General features: G+C 43.4%; 1 protein-coding gene across 2 annotated transcripts in view; it reads left to right on the forward strand.

Annotated features, from left to right (window-relative positions):
- The first annotated feature begins 202 nt into the window (after window positions 1–202).
- The window catches only part of dynlt5 (dynein light chain Tctex-type family member 5), a 44,134-nt gene continuing 25,186 nt past the window's right edge, over window positions 203–19,150 (forward strand). The window contains exons 1-2 of one of the 2 annotated variants that reach the window (XM_085982726.1): window positions 203–285; window positions 2,515–2,639. In XM_085982726.1, the coding sequence (XP_085838852.1) occupies window positions 2,527–2,639 (113 nt within the window). In that variant the 5' untranslated portion in view covers window positions 203–285; window positions 2,515–2,526. Of the gene's footprint in view, window positions 286–1,667; window positions 1,764–2,514; window positions 2,640–19,150 lie in introns of those variants that run through there. The other variant, XM_085982727.1, reaches the window with a different exon arrangement.

Below are 19,150 nucleotides of genomic sequence, written 5' to 3' on the forward strand. Positions count from 1 at the left end.
GGGCTGGGATTGAAGGGAAAGGTAAAACGGTGAGAATCGCATTGGTTAATACAGGAATGTACCAGTTTAAAACGGCCAGGATTGGTTGAATAGTGAGAGTAGGTGGCAGGGTGCAGATTCCATTGGTTACTGCACACTAATAGACCCATTGAGAGAGGCTAGGATTGGTTGAATGATGAGAGGCTGACCAGTTGGTTTTTGTTTCCGGTATTTGAGATCCCAGCGCGTTGCCAGGGACAGGTTTGGACAAATAAACAGTGGTTTCAGGTTGTTCGTAAATTTCTTGTAAGTTAATTCTTCTGGTGGCAAGATTTACGATTAAGTGCAATAATTTTTTCGGAGGGGGGATTAAAACTAGAGGCAAACAGGTTAAAGATTAGTCATGGATTCCATACACCTACCCCTAGCAACAAGAGCGGAAAAATTGGACGCGAAGTGGAGATTGATCAGAAGTGTAACGCGATGGAGCTGGAATCAACTTTAACCATAACTGTGCAGGCCCAGGGTTAAATTCAGACTACCGTTTTCTTGATGTATCTTTGCAAATTGTCCTTTCCGAGCTGCTGTCTTAGTTGTGTTTAACTCGTCTGCTTTGCTTCCACTGACTAGTTAAAGTTGACGACAACATTTGTAATGGTTGACTGAACCATAGCTCCTGAGCGAATCTTAACCCCTTCGAAGCTTGTACTTTAAGTTAAAAGTTTTAAACCTCGATGTTATTTACGTTATTCTTAAGTATGTTTAAATTTGATAACATACAAGTTTAAGTAAATATAATCCCTCATTTACAGAGGCACCACCTCTTTAGAATTTAGCAACCCCTTTTATATTGTTTTCCAAACGCTTATATAAGTTGCAACATCGTGTTATCATTGGATCATGAAGAGAGTATTCTATTTGAATTTTTACATTTCCTCAGCTTCCTTGGTGATGACGACATCCCTTTTTAATGGGGACGGGAGGGAATTATCCCACATGAGAAAAGCAACAGTTGAACCCTGACTGTATTGCTACCTTTTCAATCACAGGAATCCATTGCTGGACCTTAGAGTCATAGAGTCATAGAGTTTTACAGCACAGAAAGAGGCCCTTCGGCCCATCGTGTCTGCGCCGCCCATCCATCCCTGTCCAGTCTAATCCCATTTTCCAGCATTTGGTCCATAGCCTTGTATGCAAATAGAGACCTTGAGGCCTACTCTTGAGCAGAAAGATTTAATGTTGCAAGGGTGCATTTGATTCTTGGGGGGGGGGGGAAAAGAGAGAATCTAACCCTTCCTACTTATTTGTTGATATTTCTGACTGACCCAGAAAATGGATCAGTTGTAATGGAGTTGTTCCTTGTCTCATCCAAGGATTGTGAGTTCTATTCTATGCAGCAAGGGTAACTTGAGAAATGAGAGAAAGTCAATGACACAGAAAATATATAAGAAATACCTAATTACATACACAACTTTGCTTTCTACAAAATGTTTCATTCTATATAAAAATCACTATCTGGTGAGCTTATCAATATTTTTTTTACTCCCCTTAAGTTTTCTTATTTTCATAATCTCTGCAGAGTCTCTGACTGCTCCAGTATAGATATTTTGAATTTGATATCATCAATTAAGCAACACTGCCAATTTTTAGACTTAAAATGATGGACTTTTGAGAGATTGTAGCTCAAAGTTGGTTTCCATTAAGGTTGTAGCTTCGGTAGATTCAAGGATGAGAGAGATACTTCACATTGAAAATGCCTCTCCAAAGACTCCTGCAATGACTTGGTAAATGGACCAGCAGAATCTCAGATTTGCTTCCTCATCTGTGCTAAGTTAGCTAATCTCAGCCAGGACAGCACTGGGCTCTACAATTTGCCTCAACATCCCTGGGTGGGAGGAGGGGGAAAACCCTGTTTCTAATTGCCATACAGTGGCCCCTTCTATAAAGTGGACAGTTATTAAAATTGGGCAAGGTACAGGAGCTAACTCCACTCGAGTAAACTTGCCAGAGCTAACTGGGTCCCCTCAGCAGCCAATTTTAGCAAATCCAGCAAATTTACTCTTGGGTTTTTGCCAGCATCAAGAGCTGGTGGCACTGTGGTGTTTAAAGGAAGCCTAGAAGGGACAACAATTGAAGCCTTGAAGCACATTTAGACAGCAGAGGGTCTCATTTGATTACATATTCCATTTATTTTCAAATGGCCATTCTTCACGTGTGAGCCTAGACAGTGAATGTCAGAAGGCTATTCATTTGTGGGGCATTACCCCTGAGCCCAATACTGGCTTTGCCCAGTAGCCACATGCCTCCTTTCCAGCAGGGGTCTCTGGGTAGCTTACATGAATAGAATCCCTGCTGATTTTCTTTCTCCCCACCCCTCCCACTCCCCATTGTGTTCTGTGGGACAGCTAGTTTCTTTATTTTGACCTTTTTAATTGGGCTAATTTTAGCAATCTCGTACCAGCACAGTTTCTGGGCTACTGGATGTTCCCTGTCTTTAAAAAGTTTATGTAATATTTGGCATATCTATGCTTGCAGGTGAACATTATCATGTCTGACATCGCAAAAGACAAGGCAGTTCGCTTACTGAAAAAGAGAGGCAGCTTGTCATCACTGAGCAGCCATGATGTCAAAGCAAAGGAATATATGGGAAAGCAAAAGGAGTAAGTCATCTGTTTAAAATATTTGTTGAGGCTGATTAGTCACTTTTTAAGGTTTTTTCTCCACTCTTATTTAGGGTTCCCTTACATCACACACCTTGGCAAATAACATACCTTTTGATAGTAAATTACTGTGAAACCTGTCACTAGGAAAGACATCAAACTGTTCAGATTTTATTATTGTTGTGCAAAAGCATACCTGTGTGTTCCGTTAAGGCTATCTAATTGTAGTTAAATAAACACCGGACACTTTCATACCATTCAGAGAGAATTCCTTTGTTACTTTTATACTTTTCTTTGAAGTGTGACACAGAAATTTCAATGTAACACTAGGGGCTGGATTTTCATTCAGGAGTCGGGTTGGAGGCAGGACAACAACTTTCGGGGTTGTAGTCCCGCCTCCATCAAGATGCGGCCAATCCATGTGATTTTAACTTGATTGACCTTGTTGAGCCCGCCCAGCGGGCTCAGCAGGCCAACTGAGGGCCACCCGGCAACAGGTGACGTCACAGACTGAAATTTCATCTGTCAAGACGTTTTGACAGATGAAATATCAGTGTTTCACAGCTGTTTGAAGCTGTCAAACACTGACAGTCTTACTTCTATCATGAGTCCTTCTCCACAGACTCGGTTAGAAATCTCGCCGGCACAGAAAGCTGCAGGCTGTCACTTTTGACAGTTTGCAGCCATTCTGCTTTCTGTGCCAGTGAGATGAGGGTCTCCCCGAACCTAAAGGAAGGAAGGCTGAAAAGGTAAGAAAAGGTAATTTACACTTCTTTAATCACTTTAGACACACCAAACACACTTACCTTTGCACTCATGCACACATCACTCACCTGAACACCGAAATCTCGACCCCCTCCAAGCCCTTCAACCCGACGGCCCGACTCCTCCAACTTGGTGTGATTTGGAGCTGTCGGGAATCCCACAGTTCAAGCTTAAAAATCGGGATTAGGCTAAAAACTGCCTGTTAACTAGCTGTTAACAGGCAGCTAATTGGCACTAATCCCTTCCCGCCTCGGGTAGGCGGGTCACAGTGTGGGGCGGGTACCCGCCTCCTTTGAAACTGGCATGGAGGCAGGATGGGGTCGGGACCCCCTGATTTTGGGATTTTAACTCCCCACACGCCTCCAATCCCGACTCCATGGCACAATGAAAATCGAGCCCTTGGAGTGTGACAGACAGGAAAGGTGCAGTAGATGGACCATTGTGCTAATGGAAGCTAATCTCAATGGTGCTGCTTGTGGTGAATTGGAGGATGAGTTGTTGTAAAGAAGGTAAATCAGTGGCCTTGGTAATGTTACTGAAATTTATTAACACTCCCACTGTATTTTGGGGTTCAAATTACATAATTGTCAGTTTTCAATTATTCGATTTGTTTAGCTGTATTCTCATTTTTAATTCTTACCTATTTTCAAAGCCCAGGATACACAAGAAGATAAGAAAATGTTCCAGACAGCAGATAGGCAGGAGTCACATAGAAACATAGAAGATAGGAGCAGGAGTAGGCCATTCGGCCCTTCGAGCCTGCTCCGCCATTCAACGAGATCATGGCTGATCATCCAAACCCTAGCACCCGGTCCCTACACCGACAGCCATCCCACCCAAGCCCTATCCCCGTAACCCTGTAAGCAATCCCCCCTAACACTAAGGGTCAATTAAAATTTTTTTTTTTTTTATCATGGCCAATCAACCTAACCCGCACATCTTTGGACTGTGGGAGGAAACCGGAGCACCCGGAGGAAACCCACGCAAACACGGGGAGAATGTGCAAACTCCACACAGACAGTCACCCGAGGCCGGATTTGAACCCGGGTCCCTGGCGCTGTGAGGTAACAGTGCTAACCACTATGCCACCGAGTCATAGTAATGCTGAGCAGCAATTGGGTTGGGTGATTTGGAGTGTTGGAAGAGTGGTGATGGGTGTGCTAGCAGTAAGATGGAAGTTGTGGAGTGTCAGAGTAGTAGGAGGGTACTGAAGCAGCTCCTTAGGCCAGGGAGTACTGGGTAGGGAATTCTGGTCCCTAGGACTAAAAGGAGTGGTGAGTTGGCACCTAGAAGTAGTTAGAAGGGTTGTTGTGAGGCAGTGGTCTTTGGTTGTGGGAGCATCGGGATGGGGTGGCAAGTAGTAGAAGTTTTGGGACTTTTCAGATGTCTTGGGGAATGTTTACTGTGTGAAGGAATGAGGATAAGGAACAATAAATAAGTTTCTGCTATATCTATAATAAAAATAGTGTGATCACGTGCATTTCCTTTGTCAGGCTTCGGCATCACAAATCTTCATTCGCTCCAACTTTGGCATCATACTTTTTTGATTCATTTCATGTTCATCAAATTACATGGATTTCAAAAGGGAAAGTCTTGCTTGACCAACCTTATTGAATTTTTTGAAGAGGTAACAGAGCGTAGACAATGGTAATGCAGTAGATGTAAGTTAGCTGGATTTTCAAAAGGCTTTCAATAAGGTAACCCATAATAGACTGATGAACAAGGTCAGAGAACGCAGAGTTGGGGGACAAGTAGCAGAATGGATTGCTGGCTGGCTTCAGGACAGAAAGCAGAGAGTGGGAGTAAAGGGTAGCTATTCACAGTGGCAGAAGGTGGGTAGTGGTGTTCCACAAGGATCAGTGCTGGGACCACTTGTTTACAATTTACATTAACGATTTAGACTTTGGAATCAAAAACATAATTTCTAAATTTGCGGATGACACCAAATTGGGGGGGATAGTAAATACTGAGGAGGACTGCAACAAGTTACAGGAGAACATTAATAAGCTTGCAGAATGGGCATATAATTGGCAAATGAAGATCAACACAGATAAATGTGAGGTAGTACATTTTGGTAGGAAGAATAGGGAGGTCACTTATCACTTGGAAGGTGCAAGCCTGGCTGGGGTAGAGGAACAAAGGGATCTAGGAGTACAAATACACAAATCACTAAAAGTTGCAAGACCATAAAAAAGCAAACCAAGTACTAGGGTTTATTTGTAGAGGGATAGAGTTGAAAAGTAGGGTAGTTATGCTAAACCTGTATCAAACCTTCATTAGACCACACTTGGAATACTGCGTACAGTTCTGGTCGCCATATTATAAAAAGGATATAGAGGCACTGGAGAAGGTGCAGAGAAGATTTATAAGGATGATACCAGAAATGCAAGGGTATACATATCAGGAAAGAATGAACAGGCTGGGTCTCTTTTCTCTTGAAAAAAGAGGGCTGAGGGGTGACCTAATAGAGGTCTTAAAAATTATGAAAAATTTTGATAGAGTGGATACAGAGAGAATGTTTCCACTTGTGGGGAAGAGCATAACTAGAGGCCATCAATATAAGATAGTCACCAAGAAATCCAATAGGGAATTCAGAAGAAGCTTCTTTACCCAAGGAGTAGTGAGAATGTGGAACTCGCTACCACAGGGAATGGTTGAAGCGAATGGTATAGATGCATTTAAGGGGAGGCTAGACAAGCATATGAGGGAGAAGGGAATAGAGAGTTATGCTGATAGATTTAGATGAGGAAAGACGGGAGGAGGCTCGTGTGGAGCATAAACGCCGGCACGGACTGGTTGGGCCAAAGGGTCTGTTTCTGTGCCATATATCCTATGTGATCCGATGTAAATTACAGCTCAGCAGCTAACGAGTGCAATCAAAATCTATCAATAAAGCAAAGCAGACCTTCAACCAATCAAGTCACTCCAAAAAAATGTTCAAAATCCTTTCAACTGCAACCAATTGGAGTTTGATAATTACAAGATTGAGTGCAATTTACCAATTTGGAAAAAAACAACTCAGGAAATCAAATTACTCAAATTTACAAAACATTTTTTATAAACCATTTTTTGTTCTTCAGCCGACTGACTACCCCCAGGTAAAATGATGACATAGCCATGGCAATAACTCGGTATCAACTGGAAGTGAGACTGGGAACTAAGTAGTTTTAGCTATAACATTTTCGAGAGTCCAAGAAGAGGGAACAGAAAGGTGGAACCATAGAAAGGAAATGTTATAATGATGGTCGTGCTCAGATAGAGTTTATCTGGGTTGAGTGAAGAAGTAAGAAGCAATCTATTATCATTTTGGGAGTACACTGTAGACCACCAAACAGTAGGAAAGACATTGAAGATGAGATTTGAAAGCAATTCAGAGAGGGTTGCAAGATTAACAACATAATTTATGGCTCTTTAAATATCCTACATTATGTCCTCAAATCCACACCAAAATTCGAGTACACAATCTAGACTGACACTACAATACAGTAATAAAGGCGTCATGCTCTGTCTGAGGCACTATCTTTCAGATAAGACATCAAATCAAGGCACTATCTGCCCCCTCAGGTAGACATAAAAGATCCCATGGCACTATTCGAAGAAGAGTGGGCAAATTCTCGTAATGTTCTGGTCAACATTTATCCCTCAACCAACGAAACAGGAAACCAACCAATCTCGTACAGGAAACACAGAGTTAGCATGCAGGTACTGCAAGCTATTAGGAAGGCAAATGGCATGTTGGCCTTTATTGCAAGGGGGTTAGAATACAAGAGTAAGGAAGTCTTGCTACAGTTGTACAGGGCTTTGGTGAGACCACACCTGGAGTACAGTTTTGGTCTCCTTATCTAAGGAGGGATATACTTGCCTTAGAGGCGGTTCAATGAAGTTTCACTAGACTAATCCCTGGGATGAGAGGGTTGTCCTATGAGGAGAGATTGAGTAGATTAGGCCTATACTCTCTGGAGTTTAGAAGAATGAGAGATCTCATTGAAACATATAAGATTCTGAGGGAGACTGACAGGATAGATGCTGAGAGCTTGTTTCCCATGGCTGGAGAGTCCAAAACTAGGGGGCATAGTCTCAGGATAAGGGGTCGGCCTTTTAAGACTGAGACGAGGAGGAACTTCTTCACTCTAGAGGGTTGTGAATCTTTGGAATCTTCTGCCTCAAAGGGCTGTGGATGCTCAGTCATTGAGTATATTCAAGGCTGAGATGGATAGATTTTTGGACTCTAGGGGAATCAAGGTATATAGGGATAGGGCAGGAAAGTGGTGTTGAGGTCGTAGATCAGCCATGATCTTATAGAATGGCGGAGCAGGCTCGAGGGGCCGTATGGCCTACTCCTGCTCCTAGTTCTTATGTACTTAAACCAGATTTTCTGGTTATTTATCTCATTGCTGTTTGGGGAACTTGCTGTGCGCATATTGGCAGCTGCATTTCCCTAACTTACAATAATGACCACACTTCAAAAGTAGTTAATTGGCTCTAAAGTTTTTTGGTACATCATAAGGTCATGAACGACACTATGGCCCAGAAATTCGGGTCGGGGGCTTCCCGCGGGTGCAAGCCCCCGACCTGCACTTACCTTGCGCGCCGGCCGTTGAGCTGTGGGCCCCCGTGGGATTCCGATCCTGGGCCTGGTCCAGCTGCCGGCGCACAGCGCTTGCATAACCCAGGGGCGCAGTTAGTTCGAAGTGTCCCCTGGGATCACGTGGGCCATGGGGAGCCAATCGGAGCAGGGAATGCTCCATTCATAAGTCTGACAGGAAGTGCTGTCAAACTTAGAAATACTACGGCCCCAAAACATCACTAAATCTTCAAATAATTTTTTTTTTAAACCATCACATTTTTAAAATAAACTATAAATTACATGAAATAACTATTTTAAACAATAATTTAAATTTTTGAAAAAAATAATTTTCTAACGGGGCTAAAAATAAACTTACCTTTCTTTAAAGTATTTAAAAATAATAAACCTGTGGGGAAAAAATGTTTTAATTTTAATTAATTCACCACTTACCTTGTAAAAAGCAGGCCTTACGCCTGCTTTTTACATGTCTAACTTCTGGAGACTTACCCTCCCGGGAAAACCTGTTTTAAAAAAAAAAACGAAGTTCGATGCGCACGCGCAGCCTCTCCCGCACACGCGTTCGACCTCTGAACCCTTGCTTTCAGGGGAACGGAAGTGCCAGTTTCCCGTGCATGCGCAGTGCATGCAGGAAACCGGCACTTCCATTGGGCTTACGGGTGAGTACCCCGTGCGTACTCACTCGTGGAGACCCGAATTTCTGGGCCTATATAAATGCAATTTGTTCTTAAGAAGAACTGGGAGGAGACCATTGTTTGTGGTCCAAATGATGGGTGGGGGGTTCTTAGAATGCATCCAGGACTATTTCCTTAATCGCTATGTTGCATGTCCAAAAAGTGAAGCGGCAGTGCTAGATATGGTTTACGGTAACGGAGCAGGAAGTGAGCAACCTGATGGTGACCATAACCTAAGCAGGTTCACATTGAAAATAGATGAAGAAGACAAGAAGTCAAAGTTAAAGATATTGGGCTGCAAATTAGCTAATTTCAGTGGGGTTATGTGGGCTAAGCCAGATTAATTGGTTGTAAAAAATGTTAGATCAAATACTGTGCCAGCAGTGGTAGGCATTTAAATCTGAGATTAATAAGGTAGAGGTTAAATGCATTTTGAGTAGGAATAAAGGGAATATATCAATGGCTGGTCTTCCATGGATCAATTGATTAGAATTGTTTTTCAGGCAAATGATAAATACTGAAAGGAAGATAATACAGAAGAAAACTATAAGAAATATAAACTGTATTGAAGGGAAGCAAAAAGGGGGATTAGGAAGGCTAAGAGTAAATACAAACCACCACCAAGGTAAGACTAATTGGCCTATAATTTCCCATCTTATCCCTTTCGTGAACAGTCCATTGGCAGGTTTTTCTTTGCAAATTGTAAGTGAGAGATGGTTCTGCAGATTGGCAAATTAGTGATGGGGGATGTGGGAGGGGATACTCTGGATTATCAGTTGAGCTGATCTAACAGCACAGATCAGGAATTGGTCCTGGTACCACCTGGCACAGCACAATACCATGTCATGAGGCCTGTTTACCCACTGAGCTATGGTGATGGTGGGGGGGAACTTCCGTTTTACTTTTATATGTAAAGTGTTTCATTTATGCCACTCACAGGCATTAAAATCTGTACTTTGAGGTCCTTCTGTGGTTTAGAAACAAATTGGAATTCAATGGAATAATTTTCATTCTTCTAGTATCTTTTCCTGCCAGAAGATGGTGTTGTAACTATATTAAAGAAAATGTAATTCAATCCATAAAGCACCTAATGTCAATCTTTTATGGACACTGTATAGAAATGGTCTGTTTCCAGAGAATGATCCCACTTTCCCTGTACAGTATTTTTGAACCTACAGCTGTGGCAGTTTCTTTTTAAATTACATATATTTCTATTTATTCTTTGCTGGTTTCTTAATTTTCCTCACCTCTCCTGAACCTGTTGACTGTTTTCTAGAATGGTTCCATGTGTCCTTGGTGTCCTACACTACCCCATCTGAGTGACCATTCTTCATGTGTGAACATTGATGGTGATTGTTGCAGATGATTTGATCACTAGGGACATCGCAACTAAACCCAATCCTGTAAGCACGTAAACGGGAACCCTGACTGATTTTTGTTTTCCTCCAAAAGGCATGGACACTGAGCCCAATAGGATCAGATAACTCGGCACAGATCAGAATTGGAATCTAAGATCTTCTTGGTCTATATAGCTCAACTACTCACTGGATAAATTTGAGGAGCAATTTGAAGAGTTTTGTTGCATATATTTATGCACAACGACATTGATTTCTACCCATTATCCCAGAAAATGAGTGTGCAGTGATACTGCTCATTTAGAGCATTAATCCAGACTAGGGAATGGGGCAATTGTTGGTTTGATCTACTCGCATTCAGTTCCTACTTTGAGCAGTTTCAGTTTGAGGTTTTAGCATTAACTTTTTCAAGGGACACAGATAAAACTTAAAAAGGAGAACTATGTTTTGGCATTACCTAGCACTTCTGACATTCAGCGACAAGGGTTATTGGTAGTAGATAGTCTGAGGGGAGTGAGAGCAGAATGCAGCGCGCTCAACCCTCAACAATAGAGGTGTGAACTCCAAACAGCAAAAGAGATGGGGGCTAACAACACTGCAGATTTGCATTGACAAAAACCCTGTATTTTTAAATAAAATTTTATCAATTTTCTGTAATTTAGAAAATGCATGTGCACCATTGTTTTAAGTCATGATTGCAGTTTTGTTTTATGCTGCAGGTCATCCCCCAATGTCAGGAGAATGTCCATGCAGGAAGAGAATGTCCATGCAGGAAAAAACTAACTAGAACTAAACTGAGGATTGAGATCTTTAGTGTCAAAAACACCATCTTCTATATCCTTCATTTCCAAAGAAATCCCCTCAATTCTAGTGACCAATCTGAGTTATGCATTAGTAGAGTTCTGCCCTTTTGATGTTAATCCCCTTGCACAGCCCTGTTGGTACCCCTGATGACCTCCAAATCAATGATGGGTCACTTGTTTACTCCCTAATCCATACAGGGTCTCATACAGGTCCAGATAAAGTAGGGCATCTTTATGGACCCTTTAACAAGCTGTCTCTAGGCCAGTGGTCTTACTGGCTTGTCTTCTATCCCTGGTAAGGAATGCTTTTTTTTTGTGTAAGCCTCCACGGTTTAATTAGCATTAGCCCTTTTTCTAGCATTCAGTCTGACTACTGAATCCACTTTGAAAATATATTTATGGCAATTCTTAGGGTATTTCACCTACAACTTAACTAGTGTTAGACAGCTTGAAATGCTTTCTCCAGACACAACCTAAGTTTGGTAGGACAACGTCTATAACTGCAATGTTCGACATACTGTAGTACAAAAATCTCACAGATCCAACTTTTCATTTTTTACTGAGATTGAAGTTTAAAAAATACTTAGTGTAGCCATGTGAAAATTTCAAATGCAAATGCCTGCCTTTGTAGATTAGTGAATCCTCATGATAATTTCCTCCCATCAAGAAAATTTGTGGAAATTAAATAACTTCTAAAGTAATCCCAGTGAACCCTACAAATGTTAGAATAAATAGTTTGTTACAATGGCATTTTTTTGAAATAGACCGTAGAGCAAAATGCATTATTTTTACACAGCTTGCCACTATCCAAGTTTATGAATTATTTTTGTGGAATTTGATTTTAGGCACAAAATAAAATTAAATTAGCATTTGAAGATTGTAACTATTTACTACTTGGAGTTTAGTGCGTGATTCTGTGTCTGTTCATGGCTGATGTTTGCTTTGCATTGAGATCTACTGCGTTGTTAGACAACAGAGTAGCTCATAAACTGTCATTTCAGCAAATGTCATGCAGATATTACTGGAGTCTATTGCTGCCTTTTCATATCAACCAAACCTTGCCACTGCTCCAGCAGTATTTACCGTTCTAGCTTCGGACTGGGCTGCATGTAGTGCTTAAAAAAATAAATGGAATGCTACAAATCTAGATTGTAGTGTACAAATGATGTGCAGGTGTGTGTATATCTATACTTCTATCATTAATACAAAGCCCATTACTGCTCTAAATATATCACTACTTGTACTTCCTCCAGTCTGCATCCTCATGTTGAAATGAATACTCTCCTACTCTGCCTCATTCTTTCCCAGGATCTCAAAAGCATGAAACTCCATGCCATTCCTACATTACAACAGTGCCTATACTTCACAAAGTACAGTACTTAATTGGCTGTAAAGCGCTTTGGGATGTCTGGTGGTCATGAAAGGTGCTGTATAAATGCAAGTCTTTTTTTCTTTTTCTTTTTCAGCCTTCCTTTCTTCTTTCAGTCTATAGGTGGCTAAAACTCGGACTTGAGATGAACTAATGAATACCACTTGATTTATGTTATCTTTTCATCTTCTCCATTCAAACATGCTGTTACCCTGCACTCGGGGCTTAACCCTTCACCTAGGTTTCTCAAAAACAAAGCACCCAATTACAGGGGACGGCAGACTGACGCACCCTCTGAAAAGTGTCAGGCCGAGGAGAAGAATTACTACAAAAATGTGAACACTTAACAAGAAAAATCCCTATAAGCAAAATATAATGTTTTTTAAAAAAGTGATTACTCAAATTGTAAATTATTTTACATCCATAACCAGTGTAGCAACGTTTAATTATCAGCGTGTTTGACTCAGATCTGAAAACCTAACTAGCTGGAGTTTAAAGGCTGCATGCCAATCTGCCTATACTCTAGGATGTGGGAAATAAATTATATTTTTTTAAAGAGCCCAGTGTGAAGTATTGACATGCCCAAGACACATACACACAATTTTACATGAATGTAAAATTACATCAATAATCTGATTTAAATTCAAATAACTTGGAAGTCCTCCAAAAGGAGTGGAACTTTATCAGCATTGCTGACCGATTTCCTATTGCACTAGTTTTGTAGCTCCAACAGTAATATATTGAGCTGCTAATCCAGAGACTCGTGGTTTAAATTTTGCTCTTCAAATTTGGATTCCATAGAAAGTTTTCTCCAGTTCCTGACTGATCTGAAGATTTATTGTGTTTTTAGATGCAGTCTTTAACTATTGCTTAGTTTTTTGCATTTGGCTTTTGCCATAGGCTTCTTCAGTTGGTGATTTCATAGAACTTGTCCAAAGATTGGGGTTTGTAGTTAGCTAGACACGTGTTCGAGTCACAAAGGAGCACAGTAGTAAATATGAGCTAGAAAAACGTGGATGAGAACGAGAGTGCAACAACATGTTCAGTTTAGGATCGCATGAGAAGCAACTTTCCTCCTTGAGTCACTAAAGCCTGAGCTCTGCTCAGTGCCTAGTTCATCTACCATGTTATATTGCAACACTGAAGCATCTGTAGTGCTCGGAGACAAAGGGGGTGAAATTGGACTTCTGTGTTAGTGCAAAATAGACAATAACAAATCGGCAGCCTGTTTTGTACTTTGCCGGCGATTCGGTTCCATTGGCTTCAATGGAAACGAATATCAGGCGGAGTGTAGGACATATTTCAACCCCAATGCATCTCCTGTGCACTGAGCTCACTATGGAGCCTAGTAAATGAGGGATCCTCCCCTTAATGTTTCTGGGGTACCTGAGCAGTGCTCCAGCCACATGGTGCCCATTTGAAACAGCGTTTCTGGAAAAGTTCCACAGCAGAAAGTTAATTTTCGCCTATTTCAATAGGGCCATCCTTCTCGCTGCTGCTTCGCTTCACTTTGTTTGTTTGACTTTCAATTGCCTGTCCATTAAATGGGTTGTTATGGCCTGATTTACTTATCATGGTAATTGGAGGAAAGAAGAGGTGGCACTATATGGACAGCCAACAGCTTATTCATTGCTACCGTCTGACATTCTGGGCTGGATTTTGCCAGCCCCGAGGAGGCGGGTTTGAAGGTGGGTCAGGTGGTAAAGTTGCAAAAAATGGTGGCGGGTTCCGATCCCACCTTCAACCCGCCTCTGTGCAATGTTGCCAAATGCAGGCTTGCAGACTCCGTTTCAGTCCCGCCTCCAAGTGGCGGGATAGGCCCTTAAGGCATTTAACTGCTACTTAGCAACCTCTATAATCCCATTTTGAGAGGCCTTTCAAAGTTTGCCACAATGCCAGCGTGCTGCACGTCTCTCCCGAAACACACAAGCTCATCCTGTCAGGTTCACAAGTGGCTGGCTTCCTAACAGCTGCAGCTCCACCATAAAAACTGAGTTTTCAACAAGGATCAGTTGCAGGTGGCAGAACTTTGTTTTCTCAGGTCTTGGAGAACTTTTTGCAGGTCAACTGATTTTGGAAGTAGTGAAGCTGAGATCCATCTCCACTGTGACCTCCTGGGGAAAACCCTCTCCCCACCTTGACTGAGTGCTTCCTCAACTGAGGTATATACCAGCAGCATGGGAACCATTTATTTCCTTTCCTCCTGGACCTCTGATTCGGACGAAGACCAGCAACAGCAGAACCAGGAACAACAACAACAACAGCAGCAGCAACAACAGGAGCACCAACCTGCTGCACAGGCCAGAAGGCGCCAGCGCAGGGGAACACGTCGCCGCAGGAGATACCCCCAAAACAGGGTTTACAGACAGAGGATGAGCTACCTCAACATGACTGAGCAGCAGTGCCAAAGGAGGCTGAGACTTTCGCGAGATGTAGTGGGTGACATCTGCGCAATGCTGCACCAAGATCTGGAGCCCAGAGGAGCGGGTGGACACCCCTTGCCAGTGGCCATAAAAGTCACCACCACACTCAACTTTTTTGCTTCAGGCTCATTCCAAGGATCAACAGCAGACATCAGCGGCATCTGCCAGTCGGCCACAAACACTTGCATCATGCAGGTAACTGATGCCCTCTTTGCAAAGGTGCACAATTACATCAACTTCTCCAAGGATTAAGCAAGTACAACCGCGCGTGCGGTTGGATTTGCAAATCTTGGCAGGCTTGCCAAGGGTGCAGGGCGTCGTAGACTGCACACATGTGGCCCTTAAGGCACCCTATCACAATCCAGCTCTTTTTGTCAACCGCAAGGGCTTCCATTCCCTCAATGTACAGCTGGTGTGTAACCAAAAGAAGGACATTTTGCATGCTTGCCCCAAGTACCCTGGCAGTTGCCATGACTCGTTCATCAATCTAAACAGAGGAAACTACAAGGGTATGAGGGACAAGTTGGCCATGGTAGATTGGGAGACTACACTAAAAGGTATGAAGGTGGATATACAATGGCTAACATTCAAGGAAATAATGCATAATTTGCAACAAACATATATTCCTCTAGGGCATAAAAACCCAAAAGGAAAAGTGATCCAACCATGGCTAACAAAAGAAATTAAAGCTAGTATTAAACCAAAGGAGGAAGCTTATAAAGTTGCCAGAAAAAGCGGTCAGCCTGAGGATTAGGATCTTTTTAGAAACCAGCAAAGGGGGACCAAGAAATTGATAATGAAAGGAAAAATGGAATATGAGCACAAACTAGCGAAAAATATAAAAACGGATTGTAAAAGCTTCTATAGGTATGTGAAAAGGAATAGACTGGCGAAGGTAAATGTAGGTCCTTTACAGTCAGAGACGGGAGAGTTTATAATGGGGAATGAGAAAATGGCAGAGAAATTAAATAAATACTTTGTTTCTGTCTTCAAGGAAGAAGACGCAAAAAACCTCCCAGAAATACGAGAAAACCAAGGGCGTGGTGAGAATGAGGAACTTAAAGAAATCATTATTAGTAAAAAAACAGTACTAGCAAAATTAATGGGACTAAAAGTCGATAAATCCCAAGGACCGGATGACCTATATCCTAGGGTTTTGAAAGAGGTGGCCATTGGGATAGTGGACGCATTGGATGTCATCTTCCAAAATTCTATAGATTCTGGAATGGTTCCTGCAGATTGGAGGATAGCAAATGTAACCCCGCTATTTAAGAAAAGAGGGAGAGAGAAAACGGGGAACTACAGACCTGTTCGCCTCACATCAGTAGTTGGGAAAATACTGGAATCTATTATAAAGGATGCAATAACTGGGCACTTAGAAACTAATAGTAAGATTGGGCAGAGTCAACATGGATTTATGAAAGGAAAATCCTGTTTTGAGGATGTAACTAGTGGAGTAGACAAAGGGGAACCGGTAGATGTGGATTTGGATTTTCAGAAGACCTTCGATAAGGTCCCACACGAGGTTGGTGACCACAATTAGGGCACATGGAATTGGGGGTAATATTCTAGCATGGATTGAGAGTTGGTTAACAGACAGAAAACAAAGAGTAGGGATAAACGGGTCTTTTTCAGGATGGCAGGCTGTGACTAGTGGGGTACCACAAGGATCAGTGCTTGGGCCCCGGCTATTCACAATCTATATCAATGATTTGGATGAGGGGACTAAATGTAACATTTCCAAATTGCTGCTGATACAAAGCTAGGTGGCAGTGTTTGTTGTGAAGAGGATGTGAAGAGGCTTCAAGGGAATCTCTACAGGCTCAGTGAGTGGGCGAGAATATGGCAGATGGAATATAATGTGAAGTTATCCACTTTGGTAGAAAAAACAGAATGGCAGAGTATTTCCTAAATGGTGAAAGATTGGGGAATGCAGATGCTCAAAGGGACCTGGGTGTCCTTGTACATGAGTCACTGAAAGTGAATGTGCAGGTGCAGCAAGCCATTAGGAAGGCAAATGGTATGCTGGCCTATATTATAAGAGGATTTGAGTACAAGAGTAAAGCAGTCTTACTCCAATTATATAGGGCCTTGGTGAGACCACACCTGGAGTACTGTGTACAATTTTGGTCTCCTTACCTAAGGAAGGATATACTTGCCATAGAGGGAGTGCAACGAAGGTTCACAAGATTGATTCCTGGGATGGCAGGATGTCGTATGAGAAGTGATTGAGTAAACTAGGCCTGTATTCTCTTGAATTCAGAAGAATGAGAGGGGATCTCATTGAAGCATACAACATTATTACAGGGCTTGATAGGGTGGATGCTGGGAGAATGTTTCCCTTGGTTGGGGAGTCTAGTACCAGGGGCCACAGCCTCAGGATAAAGGGTAGGCCATTCAGGCTGTGGAGGCTCAGTCATTTGGTATATTCAAATCAGAAGTCGATAGATTTCTGACTAGTAAGGGCATCAAGGGATATGGCGATAAGGCCAGTGAATGGAGTTGAGGCAGAAGATCAGCCATGATCTCGTTGAATGGCGGAGCAGGCTTGAAGGGCCGAATGGCCTACTCCTCCTATTTTCTTATGTTCTTATCCTGCAGCAGTCTAGTGTGCCTCCACTCTTCAGTCCGTCAAACCAACTTTGCTGATGGCTACTTGGAGACAAGGGCTATCCCCTGAAGACGTGGCTAATGATGCCGTTCAGGCCTTCCAACGAAGCTGAGGAGCGCTACAACTCCAGCCATATTTCCACCTGATCCATTATCGAGCAAACCATGCAATTCAGATGCCTTGATAGATCAGGTGGAGCCCTGCAGTACTCAGCAGCCAGGGTCTCCAGAATCGTCGTGGTCTGTTGTGCACTTCACAACCTTGCTCAGCGTCATGGCTTGCAGCTGCCTGAGGGACAAGTGGCTCAGCACATAGCCTCCTCAGATGAGGATGAGAAGAAGGAGGAGGAGGAGAGCGAGACCGAAGACCTTGCGGAGGCGCATCAACCAGCAGCAGCAGCACGCGAGCACATTGCTGCAAGGGATGCACGCATCTTGGCCAGATTTGCTTAGGTTGCCCAATCAGACACATTTGGCTGGCACCTTCTTACCACACCATAGATAATGGATAAGAACCTGCGGCTTCCTATCACACTGACCACCATCATGGCAAATCCAAGTCATTCTGAGCCCTCAATGTGGAACCAACATTAGTGATAAGACACAGCCCAGAACTTCAACAGTTTGCCGTCACTTCATTTTATTACATTCAATAAAGGATGGCACTTAACAATTAAACAAAACAGAACACCCAAGTGACTACCCTTGTGACTACTTGTGCTTTATCTTCCTCTTGCGTGTGCTCCTACATGGTGCTTCCCCTGTGGCTTCAGCAGATGTGGAGGCCCCTTGCTCACTTTCATGCTGCTCCTGCCTCAACACCTTTGGCGGGTGTCCTCTGGGGTTGCGAGCCTGTAAGGGCTCGCCAACAGTCTGCTCCTCCTACGGCTGTGCAGGGGATGAGACGCCAATCTCAGTTGGGTGAGAACTCTGGTGGGGCACTGACCGAGTGCTCCGCAGTGGCATGGGAGTGTGAGCGCTTGGAGAGAAGCCCCCACTTGTTGTCTGCCACCAACATGGGGGCACGGTGGCATAGTGGTTAGCACTGTTGCCTCACAGCGCCAGGGACCCGGGTTCAAATCTGGCCTCGGGCGACTGTCTGTGTGGAGTTTGCACATTCTCCGTGTCTGCGTGGGTTTCCTCCGGGTGCTCCGGTTTCCTCCCACAGTCCAAAGATGTGCGGGTTAGGTTGATTTGGCTATGATAAATTGACCCTTAGTGTGAGGGGATTAAATACGTGGGGTTACGGGGATAGGGTGGGATATGTGTCGGTGCAGGCTCGATGGGCCGAAATGGCCTCTATCTGCACTGGTGATTCTGTGAACATCCCTCTCATGGGTCAGCCCCACTTCAGAGCTAGCAAGTGGCTTGACAGCACCTTGCTGCACTTCAGGGGGACCACGAGGACCCGTTTCTGCACTGGAAGTCCTACTCCAGAGGACTTCCAGGAAGCTCTGGTTTCTCTGCTCCATAGCTGCCCATCGCTCCTCCAGAAATGTCAGTCTGTTCTGAACATTCACCATGTTTTCAACACACAGGCTCCACTCATGTTAGCGATGGACTCCTCCATCCGCTCCACGCTCGCAGTGACCCTGGAGACAAAACCTGCCAAGGACTCCTGCACCTGTTCCTGGAGTTCAGTCACCGCTCTCCTTCTGGATGGATTCGGAGGCACAGGGTCCACATGCAGCTGAGCGGAGCTGGAAGCGTCCTGCAGCCTCCGACGTGGACTCTCCACTGCTGTCCCTGTCTCCACCGTCTGCTAATGCTCACTTGTGAGCTGTGATACACCAGGTGACAACACTACTCTATGTCCCGAAGGTCCCACCGAGGTGTGAGTGTCTGCGGTGGTGCTGGGTGCGCTTAATTCTGCTGATACTGCGCCCTCAGAAGTTGCAGCTTCCTCTGAGGAGTCTTCTGGATCAAG

The sequence above is a fragment of the Somniosus microcephalus genome, chromosome 3, assembly GCF_052327205.1.
Source record: "Somniosus microcephalus isolate GS21.2 chromosome 3, FLI_Smic_1.0, whole genome shotgun sequence".
Taxonomy (NCBI): Eukaryota; Metazoa; Chordata; class Chondrichthyes; order Squaliformes; family Somniosidae; genus Somniosus; species Somniosus microcephalus.